At 53.4% G+C, this 17,657-nt stretch overlaps 8 protein-coding genes across 8 annotated transcripts in view; 7 read left to right on the top strand and 1 right to left on the bottom strand.

Annotated features, from left to right (window-relative positions):
- Nucleotides 1-2,223, top strand: part of CC84DRAFT_1257977 (uncharacterized protein) — a 3,414-nt gene extending 1,191 nt beyond the window's left edge. Inside the window, exon 2 of the mRNA XM_018184781.1 lies at nt 142-2,223. Within this exon, the coding sequence (XP_018037068.1) occupies nt 142-1,788 (1,647 nt within the window). The 3' untranslated portion in view covers nt 1,789-2,223. The remainder of the gene's footprint in view (nt 1-141) is intronic.
- Nucleotides 1,829-2,223, top strand: CC84DRAFT_1163030 (uncharacterized protein). Its single transcript, XM_018178156.1, has one exon. It carries the CDS (start codon nt 1,961-1,963, stop codon nt 2,141-2,143), a length of 183 nt encoding a protein of 60 aa, XP_018037067.1. The 5' UTR covers nt 1,829-1,960; the 3' UTR covers nt 2,144-2,223.
- A 257-nt stretch (nt 2,224-2,480) lies between these two features.
- Nucleotides 2,481-6,509, top strand: CC84DRAFT_1116463 (PIN domain-like protein; the record flags this gene model as incomplete). Its single annotated transcript, XM_018175463.1, has 2 exons — nt 2,481-4,969; nt 5,021-6,509. The coding sequence occupies 2 exons, from the start codon at nt 2,481-2,483 to the stop codon at nt 6,471-6,473; spliced, it is 3,942 nt and encodes a 1,313-aa protein (XP_018037066.1). The 3' UTR covers nt 6,474-6,509.
- A 368-nt stretch (nt 6,510-6,877) lies between these two features.
- On the top strand, nt 6,878-9,130 carry CC84DRAFT_1195152 (FAD-binding domain-containing protein). The gene is made up of 5 exons (XM_018181392.1): nt 6,878-7,343; nt 7,406-7,754; nt 7,823-7,926; nt 7,980-8,551; nt 8,669-9,130. The coding sequence occupies exons 1-5, from the start codon at nt 7,206-7,208 to the stop codon at nt 8,940-8,942; spliced, it is 1,437 nt and encodes a 478-aa protein (XP_018037065.1). The 5' UTR covers nt 6,878-7,205; the 3' UTR covers nt 8,943-9,130.
- A 1,644-nt stretch (nt 9,131-10,774) lies between these two features.
- Nucleotides 10,775-12,157, top strand: CC84DRAFT_1204413 (ADP-ribosylglycohydrolase). Its single transcript, XM_018181905.1, has one exon. The coding sequence runs from the start codon at nt 10,989-10,991 to the stop codon at nt 12,051-12,053; it is 1,065 nt and encodes a 354-aa protein (XP_018037064.1). The 5' UTR covers nt 10,775-10,988; the 3' UTR covers nt 12,054-12,157.
- A 72-nt stretch (nt 12,158-12,229) lies between these two features.
- CC84DRAFT_1204412 (uncharacterized protein) lies at nt 12,230-14,503 on the top strand. The gene is made up of 3 exons (XM_018181904.1): nt 12,230-12,927; nt 12,982-13,277; nt 13,327-14,503. The coding sequence occupies exons 1-3, from the start codon at nt 12,727-12,729 to the stop codon at nt 14,081-14,083; spliced, it is 1,254 nt and encodes a 417-aa protein (XP_018037063.1). The 5' UTR covers nt 12,230-12,726; the 3' UTR covers nt 14,084-14,503.
- CC84DRAFT_619311 (uncharacterized protein) lies at nt 14,140-14,521 on the bottom strand. The gene has a single exon (XM_018186897.1). The coding sequence runs from the start codon at nt 14,426-14,428 to the stop codon at nt 14,195-14,197; it is 234 nt and encodes a 77-aa protein (XP_018037062.1). The 5' UTR covers nt 14,429-14,521; the 3' UTR covers nt 14,140-14,194.
- Nucleotides 14,522-15,515: 994 nt separating this feature from the next.
- Nucleotides 15,516-17,327, top strand: CC84DRAFT_619301 (uncharacterized protein). The gene is made up of 2 exons (XM_018186896.1): nt 15,516-16,249; nt 16,305-17,327. The coding sequence occupies exons 1-2, from the start codon at nt 15,618-15,620 to the stop codon at nt 17,179-17,181; spliced, it is 1,509 nt and encodes a 502-aa protein (XP_018037061.1). The 5' UTR covers nt 15,516-15,617; the 3' UTR covers nt 17,182-17,327.
- Nucleotides 17,328-17,657: the final 330 nt, after the last annotated feature.

The following is a 17,657-nucleotide window of genomic DNA, read 5'->3' as shown; positions in this document are numbered from 1 at the left end:
CGAGAGGCACTTCGGGAGTTGCCCATCGACTACCCTACCACGCCGGCACATATCATGGCTCCGGTATCTTCGCGACAGGCACTTCGGGAGCTTCCTGTCGACTATCCCACCACGCCGGCTCACATTATGACCATCAAGCAGGGTCTTGACCAGCTCCCCGGTTATCCAAACACCCCAGCGCCTAAGGATGCTGCAAGCTCTCCAGCACAAGCCCACGGCACACCCGAGGCACCACCCAGCGATAGTGCCACCGAGGAGTTCGTATCAGCTCTCGAGGTCACCGAAGCGGACCTTATGGAGGTCGACGGTGAAGAGTACACTATCAAGACTACACCGCCTCCCAAGGTCAACTTCAGCATCGACGGCAGCCTCAGCCTGGCGCCCACGCTGGCCCCTCCAAAGTCGGCTGCCCGTGCTTCCCCAACCAAGTCTGCTCTTCGCTCGCCGCTTAAGAATGGCACGAAGACTCCGAAGAAGCAGGTTACCTGGCCGGAGGACTTCGAGACCGAAGAGGACGACACCTTCGACCTGGCTATGCTTCTCCACGGCATGCGCTTCTTGGTCGATGTGACTTCCAAGGGCGAAGACCAAAGTCTGTTTTATGTAACTTCGCTCGAAGACTTCGGTGCCCAGGTCGTCCGCGAGTGGACCGAGAATACCGAATTGACCCACGTCATCTTCAAGGACGGCTCGCAAGATACCATTGACAAGGTTCGCGCCTCCAATGGTGCGGTCAAGTGCATCAATACCGGCTGGCTGATGGAGGTCGAGGCGACAAAGAAGCGCGTAGACGAGAGCAAGTTCGCCATCGACCTGGATACGGTGTCCGTGTGCACGCCTGTGTCTCGTGCTCCCAGGAGGCGTGATTTCTTTACCCCCGCGAAGACACCAACGAGGTTCCTCAATAATATTGAGTCAAGCTCTGCGGCGAAGTCCATTGAGGACCTTCCAGCCACGCCTACCTCTTCCGATTTTGACCGGTCCGTGGACACAATTGAAGACAAGGAGAACAACGGTAGCAACTGGGAGGACAGCACCTTCTTTAAGAAGTTTTCCTTGTCCGCTCCAGCGAGGAAGCCATGGCGCAAGGCGCAGGCCCTATCCGCTGCTGCGAAGACCCCTACCAAAGAGAGTCTGCTTCGTGAGGCGCCTATCAAGAGCTCCATGTTTAGTGAGCGTCCCATCAAGAGCGCCATGTTCAGCCAGCCTGCTGTCAAGAGCTCGTTGTTTGGACAGACCGCCGCCAAGGAGTCATTGTTCGACCAGCCTCCGATCAAGGGTCCGCTCTTCGCCACGGCTCCAAAGCTTGGAGAGAACGCAGCAAAAGACTCCCTGTTCAGTCAAGGCCCCATCAAATGCCCTCTCTTCGCGCCAACCCCGAAGAATGGGCAGAGCCAGCCACCCATCAAGGGCCCACTTTTCGCTGTGAACCCAAAACTCAATTTCTCAAAGATGTCCCCGAACAAGAACGGGTCTCTATTTGGCCAGAGCCCTCCGAAGCCCGCCTCTGTTGACTTTGCGCCTGCTGCTGCGGACACCTGGTTCGACCAACACGCCAAGAAGTCCACCTTGCTCGGACAGGGCCCGGTCAAGTCCTCGACTATGAGCGTGCAGAGGCCTGGCAGACTCTCAGCTTTGCTCAACAAGGGAGTGCCTTCCACCCCTACCGCCTCTCGTGTTGCTCCGGCTACGAACTTCTTGTCCACCCACAAGAAGAGGACAGCATCTGAGACTTTCGGTGGCAGCGTCACCGCGACTCCCGCAAAGAAGTTCCGGCCTCTTTTCTAAATGACATTGCGTCTTTTCTTCCTTATCCATCAATGGATCAAAGCCTTCGGGCATGCATTGCATAAAACGGTGTTTGTGATTTGGTTGGGCGGTTGGAAAATACCCTTGGGAGGCAATCGCTTGTACGATTGTTGTCGGAGTTCTTGTTTTGATGGGTGGCTTTGTGTTCTGCATGGCCACGGTCTGGCGTTTGGGTTGGTCTTTTCTGCAGGTTGTTCTACTCCTAGTGGTTGAACTGACCCTCAGTCCTGATCTCGCATCGCGGCTTGAGATCCGAGGTTGTAGGCCTGAAACGGCCTCCCAACGATCAACAAAAGCCAGGTGTTTGAGATTGGGCTGGGGGGAGGCAAGGTAGCGAGACTTAGAATTACCTGCTTGATTGTGTTATTGTGGTGTATTGTAGACGGAAGGAACTGGCACTGTAACGAAATGAACATACTCCAAAAGCACTCGAATTGATATCTGTATGCAGTGATGAGCGCTAGGTTGGCATTATGGGAAATCATGCAAAGCCAGTCGTGAAGGAAGTATGCGCGTATCATAACGCGCCAGAGCTTGGCATCGACGCCACTATGCACGTCATTGACGCGGAGTCACAAGGCAGCACTGTCGACCTCAAGTCTCCCTTCACAATTGTTGTCTGACTCGCCCACCCCGTCGTCCTCGATGATAAGCCACTCGCGACAGCCGCCATGGGTGTCACCGGTCTCTGGACCGTTCTCCAGCCCTGCGCCCGCCCCATCAAGATCGAAACGCTGAACAAGAAGCGCCTCGCCGTGGACGCCTCCATCTGGATCTACCAGTTCCTCAAAGCCGTGCGCGACAAAGAGGGCAATGCGCTCCGCAACTCCCACATCGTCGGGTTCTTCCGCAGAATATGCAAGCTCCTCTTCTTCGGCATCAAGCCCGTCTTCGTGTTTGACGGCGGTGCACCGGCGCTCAAGCGGCAGACCATCAACAACCGCAAGTCGAGAAGGGAGGGCAGGAGGGAAGATGCAGTGCGCACGGCTGGAAAGCTGCTGGCGATGCAAATGCAGAGGGTCGCTGAGGAGGAGGAGAAGAAGCGCAAGGAGGCTTCACGTCGCCCGCGACAAGAGGTAGACGAGGAAGAGGAAATACCCGAGGACCTAGTCTACGCGGAGGAGGTCATACAAACCCAGCAGGAGCGCCTTGCGAATCGCACGTTCAAGCGCAAAGATCAATATCATCTCCCAGACCTCGGCACCTCGATCGCGGAAATGGGCGGCGCCGATGATCCGCGCATCATGAGCCTGGAGGAGTTGGAGCATTATGCGCGCCAGTTCGATAGCGGCGAGGATATCAATGTATATGATTTCTCCAAAATCGACTTCGACGGAGCTTTTTTTACGAGCTTGCCTGACTCGGATCGATACAACATCCTTAATGCTGCACGACTGAGAAGTAGGCTGAGATTGGGGTACTCGAAGGAACAGCTCGATGTTATGTTCCCCGATCGCATGGCGTTCTCCAGGTTCCAGATTGAGAGAGTGAAGGAGAGAAACGATCTTACGCAACGGCTAATGAACATCAACGGAATGGTCGACGATTCTGGGTTTGGTGCTGGTGCTGCTAGTCGCGTTGCTAGCGACAAGGCACGGGAGTATGTTCTGGTGAAGAACGACAGCGTAGAGGGAGGATGGGCACTTGGCGTGGTCACGAACCGTGACGAGGGCAAAGCAAATAAACCAATCGACGTGGATAACATCCCGGTTCAGAACCTCGATGAAGATGATGAATGGGAAGAGGAAGACGAATTCGAAGATGTGCCGATTGAGGGCTTGAATCGCTTGCCGAAACCACCGCCTGGCATGACCGTCCGCGATCGCGAAGCCCAAGACTTCATCTCAGAAGAACTTACACGGCGACGTCGGAAATTTTATGCTTCGCGCAAAGTAAAGTCATCGAGGCCTACCGCCCCCAGACCAGCGAGACTAGCGAACCTAGCCCAAGACCCCGACTCGCTTTTTCTGGCGCCAGGCGACGAGCAGGAACAAGAATGGGAGGACGCATTACCTGTTGATGAGGATGATGCCGAGGGCGAGCCCGCAGGAGACGACGAAGAAGAGCGACAGCTGCAGCAGGCGATCGCGATGTCGATGCAGCACAATGGCACAACGGAAGAGCATGAGTCGGAAGAAGAAGACATATACCGCGAGGTATTCCAACAGGAACGGGCGAAGGAGACAAACCCTTTTGCGGGCACTAGGGGCTCCGGCATGGCTATCGCAAGATTGGCAAATCAAAGAGCCAACAAAGTTGCTCCTGTACCTAGGCCATTCACGGGCAGCGATAGCGAAGATGACGGTATAGATCTACAAGCAGCGCTCGCTGAGTCTAGAAAGTCGAAGCAGCAGCCTACCTCAACCCAGGCTGCATCAAGACCGCCACCGAAGGCCGCTCCACCTGCGCCCAATCCCAAGCCTGTCAAATCGACAAATGCACCTGGGTTTGACGGCCCACTACCTTTTGAGAGGCTCAATCTGGGAAATTCACTCCTGGGAAAAAAGAAGATGGAGAAGCTTGAAGCCGAGAATGCAGGTGGCTTTGAAAAGGACACAGGAGATCAGAAAACGAAAGAGGATGCACCGCTCCCGCCATGGTTTAGCGGTGGCGAGCGAAACATCGAGGAAGAGCTAAAAGCGAATCGAGAGGAAGCGAAGAAGGAATGGGAGCAAACACGCAAAGAACAGGCCGAGATGTATCAGTTTCAAGAACTACCGCGTCTTCGCAAGCACGACACGCACGAAGTGGTTGACTTGGAAGCCGAGGGTACGCACGAGGAGCTGGCGGAAGTTCTCACGGTCCAACCAGATGACGATGACGATGCTGAGATGGAGGACGTTGTGATCGTGGACTCCAAGCTGCACATGGGTGATCTGGCCGACAAGGTTCGAGCGGAGCCCCCTCAGCCACCAAGAGAAGACCGACCGTCACTATCGAAGCAAGGCAACTCGCTGCTTGGCAAAGGTCCCTTCGCAGAAGATTCAGACGAGCCCATCGAGTGGTCAGAAAGCGAGCCTGAGGATGAGCGACGGCAGCAGACGCAGCAGCAAGCCAAACTGCCATCACCTCAAGCATCTAAAGAACCTTCAAAATCCCCGTCTCCTGAATTTGAAGATGTGCCGATAGGGACCGCTCCTACTAGGCCAACCCTAGTTAAGTCACCTTCGCTAGAATTCGAGGAGGTCCCATTGCATAGAGCAACCCAAAGCTGCCCAGCAGCTGCTACATCGCCTTCTCCTGAATTTGAAGACGTGCCCATAGAGCCCGCGCGAGCTACTCGCCGCCGCCGCTCGCTATCACCCTTTGTCCTGGGTGGCGCCGACGAGCTCGAAGCACCGATCGTACCATACAGTGGCACGGCCGATGACAATGCCCCCATCGACATCCCAGACGACGGCTCCGACCAATATTCAGACCCTGAAGACGCGGAACTCTTTGCCTCTCTAGCCGCTGAAGGCGAAGAGCATGCTCGATTCGCGCAAGAGCTCACCAACAGTTCGCGCCCTCGCGTCAATTTTGACGAAGAACTCAAGCAATTGCGCGCACAGCAGAAGAAGGATCGCCGTGATGCCGACGAGGTGACGCAAACCATGGTCGCAGAATGCCAACATTTGCTCACCCTCTTCGGACTACCCTATATCACCGCACCCATGGAAGCCGAAGCGCAGTGTGTAGAGCTCGTACACCTCGGCCTCGTCGACGGCATCGTGACCGATGACTCGGACACCTTCCTCTTCGGCGGCACCCGCGTCTATAAGAACATGTTCAACGCCGCCAAATTCGTCGAATGCTACCTCGCATCCGACCTCAGCAGCGAATTCGCCCTTACGCGCGAGAAGCTCATCGACATCGCACAGCTCCTCGGCAGCGACTACACGACTGGCATACCGGGCATTGGCCCCGTCACCGCGCTAGAGCTCCTCTCCGAATTCGAAAACCTGCCAGATTTTAGAGAGTGGTGGGATGGCGTCCAGGGCGGCACCATTCCCAAAGATGCCGACAAGAATTCCCAGTTCCGCCGCCGCTTTCGCCGCTCCCAGGCTACGAAGCTGTTTTTGCCCCCAGGTTTTCCTGACCCGCGTGTCAAGGAGGCGTATCTCAAGCCTGAGGTCGACAGCGACCCCATGCCGTTTCAGTGGGGCATGCCCGATCTCGATGCGTTGAGGTCCTTTCTGAGTAGTCAGATTGGGTGGAGTGCGGAGCGCACTGATGAGGTGTTGGTCCCGGTGATCAAGGACATGGCGAGAAGAGAGAAGGAGGGTACGCAGAGTAACCTTACGAGGTTTTTTGAGGGGGGTGTTGGGGCAGGGGCTTTTGCGCCGAGGGTTAGGGGCGCGGTGGGAGAGCAGAGAGGGAAGGGGGCTGCGGGGAAACGGCTGGGTGCTGCATTGACGAGGTTGGCTCAGAGGGAGAAGGGGGGTGGAGTGGATGTGGATAGTGCTGTTGGAGAAGGGGGACAAGGTGGGCAGATTGGAGAGGCTGAGATAGAGGCGGATGGGAATGCGTCGACGCATGGTGGGATGAAACGGAGGCGTAGAGGTGGGAAGAAAGCTGCTGCTGAAGTGCAAGACGAGGTTGGTGGGCAGGAGGACGGTGATGAGGATGAAGCCTACCTCGAGCCGATGAAGAAGAGAACAAGGAAGACGAGGAAGAAATACTAGCCAGAACACCTGTCATCAACGACATCACAAATCCGTGTCGAATCGATATCCTAGGGCACTTTCGTCTCACGTGATCCCCAACATGCTTGGATACATGACCAACGATATATGGGTAGCAATGCGGGTATTGCACTGTCCCCCCCCCCCCCTACGTTAGCCGCCACGCCACTAGACTACTCCGCATGTTCTCATTCCCAGTGTGGGCTGTACATCCCTACCGCGAACAGTAGCGCTTACTAAGTAGCGGCGGGGCTTGCAGCCGACAGATCCCACTGCTGACGGTCCAATGCACATAATAAGCCCGCGCTTACCTTAATCTCTCAGCCGAAAGTGCACCGAGGCAGCACTGCAACGTCTTCGACATACATATATTGTTTTCTTCAAACAGCGACAGCAGTTTTAGAGCAAGTGTGAGTTCCGCGTGGCGCAGTCTTTTAATTCAGCAGTACGGTCAAGAAACACTATCAGCTAAACTTACACAGCTATAGACTCACTTGTACGTACCCAGTTCCCATCATCACTAGCAGTATATTCGGCCTCTAGCACGAGAATACGAAGGGGGGCTAGTGTCAGGCGTACTGGATGTAAGAGCTTAGCTACGCTGGAGGCGTATAAAGAAACAACTTGCTTCGAGTAGTTCCAGATACCCGCTGACTCTTTATTTCACAGAACACCATCCTTACATACAAGAATTAGGAAGAAGGAAGAGAAAGAGATAACACACTCATCAAAATGGACAGCGCACCGAATCTCTACGCCGAGCTAAAGACGCAGTTGGCATCCAGCAAAGCGGAAGTCCTACTACCCAGCGATGGAGACAAGTACGAAGAAAGTATCAAGCGGTGGAGCGAGCACTGCGAGAAGCGTGCTGTATGCCTCTCCTTTTTCCCCCACCCCTCCTATCTCCCCACACGCCAAACTAATACCCCCAGTCCTGCGTCGTGAAAATCACCTCCGCAGCCGACGCCTCCACCACCGTAAACTTCGTTAAGGCGAACAAAATCCCCTTTGTCGTGCGCGGCGGCGGGCACTCCACCTCCGGCAGTGCCTCCATTGACGACGGGCTCGTCATCGATCTCTCCCTCATGCGCGGCGTCACCGTCGACGCTGGCAAGAAGACCATTAAGGCGGAGGGTGGGGCATTGTGGGTCGATGTCGATGAAGAGGCGGCCAAGTACGGGCTTGCGGCTGTGGGGGGGACGGTGAATCACACAGGTGTTGGAGGGCTCACGTTAGGTGGGGGGTACGGGTATTTGAGTGGGAAGTATGGGTTGACTGTTGGTATGTTCTTACTTCCTATATAGTTTCTGTTCAGGTGTGAGGAGGTCGAGGGCTGATATGGGAGATAGATAATCTGCTGGAGGTGGAAGTCGTTCTGGCGAGCGGGGAGCAGGTTGTGGCGAGTGAGACGTCGAATACGGATTTGTTCTGGGCCATCAGGGGAGCTGGGCAGGTATGTTCTCCTTCATGTTGATATTCGCGTAGTGATCTGATGGCTCGACATAGAACTTCGGCGTCGTCACGGCCTTCACGTTCCAGGGGCATCCGCAGCCCAACCCCGTCTTCGCAGGCCCGCTCATTTTCCTGCCCGACAAGCTCCCGCAAGTCGTCGACTTCTTGAATACCTTCCACACCAGCAATGACGGCAACCAAGTCATGCTCCTGGGCTTCACCTGCCCACCCCCCGCCAACGCACCCGTCATTCTCACCCAACTCTTCCACAACGGCACATACGAAGAAGGTACCACCTTTTTTCAACCCCTCCTCGACCTGGGCCCCGTGGCCAACTTGACGTCCATGATGCCCTACGAGAAGCTCAACGCGTGCATGAACGAGGGGCAGGGCTTCGGCGGGCGCAAAATGTTCGGCGGCGGCGCGTACAAGCTGCCCCTGGCGCCGCCCTTTGTGCAAGCTCTGTTTGACGAGTTCATCGGGTTTAGCACCAGCCAGCCGGATATGACCGAGTCGATTATGCTGTTTGAGACGATTCCATACAAGGAGGTAGTCAAGGTGCCGAACGAGAAGATGGCGTTTAGTAATCGCGGGGAATATTATAATCTTGCGACCATGATGAAGTGGTAAGTCCCCCACACTGCACCCTTTTTTTACGACTTCGTTATCTCGGCGGGAGGTCTTGTGGCGAGGCGATATGGTGGAGGGAAGGCTATGGTGCCATACTAACGAGCATGTGGCAGGGCCGATCCCGCCCTCGATGAAAAAGTCCGCGACTTCTCCCGCGCCCTGCTCAAGCGCGCGTCGCAAGCCGCAGGCGTGCAGCAAGACGCGGACGTGCGGTCTGCGGAGGGCGTCGGTGTCTACGGCAACTATGTGAACCCGGACGTCCCTGCGAGCGAGGTATATGGCAGGAATGCGAAGAAGCTGGTGGAGCTGAAGCAGAAGTATGATCCTGAGAATTTGTTTGATCGTGGGACGAGGCTCGCGCCGAGGCCAGTGGTCGTTGTGAATTAGATCGTTAGTTGAGGAAGATCAAGGATGTAGTTTGTTGGAGCCGGGCGATTGCACTGACAGGATGTGCTTCTGGAGGTAGTACGTTACCAGCTCTGTTTGGGCAGTATTGGACGCTTTCGCTTCGCTTGTATTCACAAGTCGTAGATCTTTCTACAGCAGGCCTCAAGGGACAAAATCACCATTCGCGTATATACATGACTCTAGCGAGTGAATTCCCCCACCGCATGCCTTGTCAAGCCACCCCATCCCTTACAATTCCCCTCCCTAATCAGAAGATTTTACATATGGTACTTCACTCCCAAGCAGTCTGACCCTCTAGCAGCCAGAGCAAGAAGCAGGCTATCCATTGTTAGTCAAACTCACAATCTACCACTCATTCATACGTACCGGGTTACCCATGAGAGCAACAACACCAGCAAAGCAAGCGATATCAGCGACGGGATTGGCTCCAGCCTCGGCCAAGGCAGCCGCGCAGGTAGCAGAGGAGGGTGCGACGGCGGCAAGGCAGCCTTTTCCGTGTTAGCGCGATGTCTGGCAGGTGAAACTTCTGCGGTGTCCAGACATACCTAGCACATTGCAGCCATTGGCAGTCAAGGCGTCGAGATGAGCCTGCGCAGCTTGGACGCGAGCCTCGGCGCGGGGCGCATTGGAGGCGACGTTGCTGGCAGGAGCAGCGAGGGCGGCCGCGGCGAAGAGGGTGGAGATGATGGTGGAGGTGTACATTGTGATTGTTGCTTGTGGAGAGGTGGTGCTGTGGAAGCGAAGTGTGTAAATTGAGTGTTGGTTGGATGTGATGCTTGAGAATGTTGTGATGATGGGTTCAGAGGTGAGAATCGAGGGCCTATTTATGTGCTTTCGCGGTCTCTGAGACTACGCTTGCTAAGGTCGTACTTGGTGGCGCAGAGAATCGGTAGGCAGGGCGGTTGACAATGCTCAAGGGATGGAGTCCATTTGTTAGTAGAGCCGGAGCCGATCTGTCTATTTCCATCACATTGTATGTATCTCAAGTGTTGGTGGAAGCCAGTGATCGACATCACGAAGCATTGCAGCTTCTTGAAGCAGTATATCCTGTGTCGAGCTCGGAGGTTGCAAATGAACAAAACGAGGAACCCGAGCGATTGACAAAGTCACAACTCCATGGGGGTGTTAGAAGCTAAGACCCACTCCATACCCTAAGTAAAGATTGCGAACACGATGTTAGACACATGACTGTCTGGTATGAGGTTCCTCGGGTATATGCCGTAGTCGAATGCGGCTCCACTTATTCCCGTACTTAATGACTATCAAACGTCGTACTCGCATACAGATCATGTCCTATAAACACATGGCATCGGATAAGCATTTCACTGGTGGTGGGCCCAGAGATCGCCCAGTCGTCGGCGTGAATGCGGCGTAAGTATAAGCTTGCCAAGCTTCCAATCGGCGAATGAGTGCAGTGCTAGAGACGGGTGTGGCGATCTGCGCGACATAGGTTCCACAAGGCTTCTCTGTGGGGGAGCGATGACGGATGGGGCGTGTTGGAGAGAGGATGAGGCTCGTAAATCGGACGTTGAGACCAATGAGTGATTAGCCGCTCGGTAGTTCTGCGTCAGGATACGAGCATAGCGCGTTGTTAAGAATAGTATGCGAGAATTTTCCAGAGCATTGCTCAACAAGGCCACTATACCACGCGGAAACGTGGAGAGTTCATTGTCGAAGAAAGAGAAGCCAGCCTCGAGATGGAAAGCAAGGCGATGTGATACTAGAAGCGGCTTAGCGTGATGTACTGTTCCCCACGCACACTAGCGTAGCAACTCCGACGTCTTGTTTCCTCCTTCTTCAACTCGTATGATTATCAAGTACTACCTTCGAAGTTGATCTGTCTCCAGAGTAGTGTGTGGGACCGACGCCGACACAAGAGACTGCGCCACTGTGGCTGTGTCCGATCCGTTCCCTGACTCACCACTCGTGGCGTTTTGTTTGTTCACTGTTGCCTGCGGCAACTGACCTTAATATTGAGGGACGATCTACGACGTACCTCACCACCTCCTTTCCTTTCAAATCATCATGGCTATACCAGCACAACCAGCTTCGGCTCGACTCTCCAAAACCTTGGGTGCGCTCCTAGGAGTTCACGCTGGAGATTCGCTCGGCGCGACCCTCGAATTCGACTCATGGCGGGAGATCAAGAAGAACTTCCCAAATGGCTTGCGCGACATCATCGGTGGTGGAACATTCGGCTGGCCAGCCGGCCATGCAACAGACGACACCGACTTGACGCGCGCTGTTTTACTGGCGTATCACGATCGCGCAAACCACAAGTTGCTCAAAAACCCTGATAAAGAGTTCGACATTGCACGTGCGGCTGCGGACTGGTCGTTGGATTGGTATGATGGGAATTGGCCAGGACGGAAGAAAGGGCAACCGCCTAGAGATATTGGCGGCGCGACTCGCGTTGGTCTGCTGAATTATTCCGATCTGCGCGATCCACGCAAGTGTGGAGCCGGTCATGGTAGCGCTGGTAACGGTAGCTTGATGCGATGCATACCTACAGGTCTCTTTACCCATGACAGAGTTGACAGGATCAAAGAGTCCAAAGAGATTAGTGCAATCACGCATAACGATAACCGATGCGTGGTGTCATGTGCTGCGTACAACGAGATTGTCGCCGCACTTCTGGACGGAAAGACTGCACAGGCAGCTGTGGGCATCGGAATTGAAGTAGCGCTTGAGGAGGATCATCACGCTGTTGCGAAAGCAATTGAACGCGGCAGAACGATGTCCATATCCAGGATTGTCAGCGACGGGCCTAGCGACGAGCTGCCGGACATGACTTCTGGTTATGTACTCCAAAGTTTGACCGTCGCCATCTCAGCACTTCTCGACCCGCGTTCGCTTGAAGATGTTTTAGTGGATGTGATCAGGATAGGCGGAGACACCGATACCAATGGCGCTATATCCGGTGGTCTTCTGGGAGCAAGAGACGGGTTAGAGGCTATTCCTGATCGATGGCTGGGCACTCTTCAATTCAGGGCAGAATTCGAAGAGCTGGCACGGGACATACTGGATCTGGAAAGTTCACCAAGCAAAATATTGTCAGTTTCATACAAGAAGCGTCACGGGCTTTCCTGATCACAGGAGCACTAGCTTGTACCTGTGTATGGAATTCATCACGAGGAAAAATGCACAGTTCTGGGGCAAGCCATTTTCAAATGTCCAAGAACCCTATATCTCTTCAAAAAAAAAAAAAAAAAAAGAAGTATCGCGCGGCCATTTGGGCCATACTTGATTTGGTAGCAGCTAGCCATTCCAAATTAGGGACGCAGATAAAGAGACAAAGCCAAAACTGCGGTTTAATCAGTACAGGTAGCGGCTATTCCAGCTTAGTATCATTAATTCCTGTCTCATAGTCTTTGCTCCCTGCTCTTGACGTTGCAGCGCCAGCCTGTCTTTCGGGCCAAACCTCAAGTAGGCAAGTCGCACCATGTGAATTGGTTGATTCTTTGGCGGCTCATTTTGCCCACAAGGCTAGAGATTATCGTTCACCAGAAAAGCTCGACGGATCCTGGACAAACATTTTTCCGTCGTGAACGTCAACGTACTTATGGTCTTCAGTCACCACGAATTCTTCCCCGCTGCGGATATATATACTCACACTTATTCCTTCCACAAGCCCCTTCCCAACGGCGAACCAACTCTTTCTTTTCTTTAGTCGGTCTACCCATATACTTTCCATACCTCAGCTTCCTTACACTAAAAGTCGTTTTCAAGTCTACGCTCGATACATCTCACTACATCCGCAAAAATGCCGCCCAAGTACAACGAGAAACACGAGCCCGCGAATAATTTTGTCGGGAGCCCTTGGCAAAGCGGTCAGACCTTCAATGATACCTCGCTCCTCCCATTTTTACGCGCATATACGCGCATGAATAGTAGGGACGCAGGCGGAGGCGATAGACAATTTAACGATGAATTCAACTTCGCTCGCCGCATAGTTGAGGAGCTGGTAAGTCCGCCTTTCAAGGTCCTGTCATCATCTCCCCAAGCTAATTGATGGCAGAACCGCCTCCACGGAGGCCCTCCTGAGTTCATCCATGAACTAGTGTACTCAATCGCCAATCCAACCTCTGACCAACGGCCGATGTACCCGACGTTGCGCTCTCAGGGAGTGAGCGACCAAGTGGCATACCAGAACCGGATCATTGTATCTGTTCTTCTGATGACACATGCCACGACTGATCGGGAAGGCGACGGAGGCATAACGCGTGGAGGTCTCTGGCTTCCACCGCGTCAACAGGCCCGCGAAGCACAGGAGGCAGCTGCGCAGCGAGGCCACGCAGTTCAGTATCCTACTTGGTACGTGAGATCTGGGCGAACTAATGAGAACTTCCATTAATCTGCACAGGTCTCGGGATGAGGCAGTGGCAAGCACCCCAGCACGAAACGCGAACTGGACCGCTACAGGCCAACCTCCGCGGCAAACTCAAGATAATGCTCTCCGTTATTGCGGATCTCAGGGCTTCGACAATGCCGTGGGGAGCCTTCCCCCGTTCTTCCTAGATTGGGCGCCTACACCTCACTCAATGCGCGGCCATCCCTCACCTGGAGTCTTTTCTGGTCCGCCTTCTGCAATTCTCGGAGGCCATCAGTGGTCATATCGCGGCCCTCACTGGCACGCTTCGAATTCCAGCCTCCACAGCGAGTATAGCGCACCTCCGCCACCTGATTCCCAGTCGCGGCCCAATTACGTTCAGGATACGCTGCGAGCCGGCCTCAATCTCACCCATCAAGCTGTGCGACATGGTAACAAGTCATCCCCGTACGAGACTGCAACTTCCAATGGTCGCCAGCTTGCCGACCGTCGCTTCTGGCAGCCTTCAAAACCACCCACGACCCAGACCCGTCAGCCATCAGCATACGTCCCGCCTCCGCCTAGTCTCGAAGGCATTGACCGCATCTCTGCGCTCGTAACTGAGATGGCTTCACCAGCTAGAACCGCCCAGCCACCGATTGGTTCTGATCGCCCGCGTCACGATTGTCATCGCCACGGGGGTAGTCGCAACAGCCGCGGCGAGGGCGCTCGTGGTACCCCAAGTCGTCCTCCCCCTAGAAGCGGAAGTCGCAGCGGTTGCCCTCGCAGTAGGCGTGACGACCAGGGATAGTGATCGCTAAACACCCATTGAACCTGACTATGGTCTCTCTTAGTGGCATATACTAGCTACCTGGATGGATACACCGAGGGTTAGCATGGTCCTTTTCTGGGAAGCGATCGACTACCGAAAATAAAACCCCGAAGGGAGGTGTATATAACAGAAAAAGGGGGCTGGTCGTTGTGACATCGAACTCTTGTTGCGGCACTTTCCAGGTACCTTGTGTGCAACTAGAAACAAGGGAAATACGAGGCTGAAGATGGTTTTCGATATTTCTAAAGTTTGCTCACGATAGTATTTAGGCAGCCTCTGGCCAGTATCTTCTTTTCCCCAGCATGACTTGCATTTTGCACTCATGAAGCTAGCATCGACATCTCTTGTCTTTTGCTCCCAGCGCACTATAATTCACAGCACTAATACATTCCCGAATCCATGATAAATAAAATAAATAGTGAGCATGATCTTGTTCGTTATGGCAATAGCAGTCATTTCGAATTTCTTCGATATAAGACCCATATCTTGCAATGTCTGACAACGTGTGCTCCATACCTCTCCATGAGGTCGGCTACTAACATCAAGACTCGATGCACCAATCCTTTAATTCAGATAAGCACAACAACGAGCAGTTACTGTTATAGGTTAAGAGGCGTCCCAGGTAGCAGCCTTATGATCAGATTCTAGATTCAGTTGCGATGGCGCAGGGATTGGGATGCAGTTTTGAGCAAGGGACCGCAAATGTTTGTGAAAATGGAGAAGAAAAGCGTGAGGCAAGTGGGAGGAGGTGAACGGCTGATGGAGTGGAAGGTGCATTGGTAGGGGGAGGAGGACGCTTAAAGCTAGATGAAACGGTGCCAGAATATGATCGGATTCAAGATCGAGGATGCCTGATTCGCACCGTTGTGTCTCTGGAGGTTTTGTCATTGGGCAACGCCAGTAGGGCAAGGGAAAAACCTAAGTTGCAACGCTCTAAGCTTTATTGGGAAGAAGCAAGTCGGTGGGCTTTGGAGGTGGGCTCTCAGGTGCTGCCGCGAGCAATTATTGAGCTGGGTCATGTCGTGCGGATAAGCTCTGCAGTGCAGCCATGCACGCTATGGAATCTTCCATTATGTGTCACTATCAAGCGAAAGCTGGAAAATTACAGTGTCTGGGTGTGGCTAGGTTTCGATGCGTGCGTGTGGTGCGCAATGCTGCGATCGGAAAAGACTTGTAGAGGTCTGCTATGCGCATCAAATGAAGTTTGTACGCGGAGATATCGACTCTACGCGAAGTGGAGCGAACTTCTGCTTTGCGGACTCGTTCTCCCCTCTGGCCGTTTCCCAAACAAGCGAACGAATGTGGTAGTGGAGCAAGATTGCTGTGCCTCGATATTACATGAGGTACAGGAGGTGGGTAGTAACTCCTCATTGGAGCGAAGAATGCCTGTTGCTGCTTTTGCTGCAAGCCCCGCCTTGCGAATTCCAAAGTTGGCTGACCGGTTCTCGAACAGTATCGATACATCCAATGAGGCTACAATAACCATGCAGCGGAATTAGAATGTTCTCGCAATATGCCCGCGTGGAACGTACTAAGTAGGCGTGCTCCGGCTTCTCTGGTCCTTTTTTTTAATCCCATAGTTACTTCCCCCCTTGATGGCGATATGGTAGATCCGCTGAGTGCAGTTGGTCTCCTCGCTTCTATAATACAGATCGCAGATGGCTTGACGCGCCTATCGTCCGAGTTCAAGCGATGTATTCGCACCGTTCGCTACGCGCCCCAGGAGGTGAAGTGCTTCCATCGCGAGTTGTCCAATTTTTCGGCAAGCCTACGTTGGTTTCATAGGATATCAAAATCGTGTCTAAGAGAGCTGGAGAAGGAGAGATCACCCATGAGGAGAGAGAGAGAGCTGCACATTGCAGGGGTGATCAAAGAATGCGAGGTGGTTGAGGATGGCTTTGGCGCACTTTTGAGCAAATTCTTGAGAACGTCTGCCACACACGCGCCCCGTATCACAAGTCCTGTGGATCGGTTACGGTGGTACTTTCGCAAACCATCGGTGGTCGGATTGAGACTATCTCTTGACAGCGCAAAGTCGACAGTTGAGTTATTCATGACACTTTATACTTTCGAGAGTCTTCACAAAGAGATCTTTGAGCTCCAAAGTGCTTCAAAAGAGGTATCTGAAGACCTTAAGCGTCAATTGTATGTGTTTCCCCCGGTTTTTATGATAGATTTTCGCTGATATGAGTCGCTGAAGGCGTTGCGTGCAGCAGCAACTGAAAGAACAAAGAAAGACTAGCGACGAGAGACACAGGCAGTTGATTGAGCACCTCGACCGAATGCAGTACTCGGCTCCGATATTGATCCCAGGCATGCGCTTGATTCTTGTCGAGACACGTGCGTTAGAACGAAAGGCGACCAGAAGCCTTCGTAAAGAGAATCAGAAGATCTGGCAAGGGCTATCAACGGACGAACGACCACCGAAGTTTCCAAGAAGTAGCTCGTCACCCGGAACAGGGTCTTCGGTACCGGGACGTCAAACACCTCGGCCTTCTCCACCGGCTCCAAATGGCAACAATTTTGTCCGTGCACAGTCACTAAGTCCTCAAGACAGCATAGAGCTGCTTCGATATTATCAATCGGCGAGGCAAGGACTTCGCATTCGGCCTCACAAAGCGGAGCACATCAAAAAAACGAGGACCGTGCAGATAGATCCAATACTTCCAGAGACGTCTATCAGGTCAAAGAGTCGAAGCCCTTCGGTTGAGCCGCAGGAGGCCCCCACGCCTGGTATGAATGAGTCAATGGTCCAAGAATACAGTAATAAGATCGGGAAAAGCGTTGGAAAATCGCGATCAGAAGCCTCTGCGACGTCTACAGCCTCGCCCTACGACCAGGCCTATATAGTACGATCATCATTAACTAGCCTAAGAAAGAGAGAGTCACAAGTGGGCTGCGAGAGTCCCGCATCAAACACATCAGAGGGTTCTGAGCGACAGGGGATCGTGAAAACGGAGGTTGAGCTTATAGAGGGTGGCAAACGGTCTTCAATCGCAGGACCTAGCCCCTATAGAGCCTTGCCTCCCTTTCTTCCTGAAGATTGGAAGGGAGTACGTCGCCGACCGTCTGAATGATTCGAGGAGCCGTAATTTTAGGCCTATGTCAAATTGCCCAGGTCATGGGCCCTTATGTATCTATGCGAACTTATGATAAGTCTCTCACAGATTGTTTGCATTAATTAATTTGTCGAGTGCCCCCTACCTTTGAAGACCGTGGAAACATAGTACCTTGGGAAAGGGTACTGGAATACTCCTCAGCACAGACCAAGGGGGCTTCCGATTCATACAGGCAGCAGCATGGGCAGCAAGGATACAGGTTTTGGTATAATAACGCTCAAGACATAGACAGATCTAAGAAGTTCAACGGCCAGTTCCACAACCGGCACTCGGTTCTTCCCTCGAAGAAACATACGAAACGACTTCTAATATAGGTTAATGAGGCGTTCCGGGTAGTAACCTCACGGTCAGATTTTAGAGGCAATGAAATGGCGCTATGTCGCATCTTGGAGCGGATGGAAAGACGAATGGACCGCGACCAGTAGGCTTTGTCT

The sequence above is a fragment of the Paraphaeosphaeria sporulosa genome (assembly GCF_001642045.1).
Source record: "Paraphaeosphaeria sporulosa strain AP3s5-JAC2a unplaced genomic scaffold CC84scaffold_4, whole genome shotgun sequence".
In the NCBI taxonomy this organism is placed as follows: domain Eukaryota; kingdom Fungi; phylum Ascomycota; class Dothideomycetes; order Pleosporales; family Didymosphaeriaceae; genus Paraphaeosphaeria; species Paraphaeosphaeria sporulosa.
Note: the sequence above shows the minus strand (reverse complement) of the source record. Positions and strands in the feature narration are given on the sequence as shown.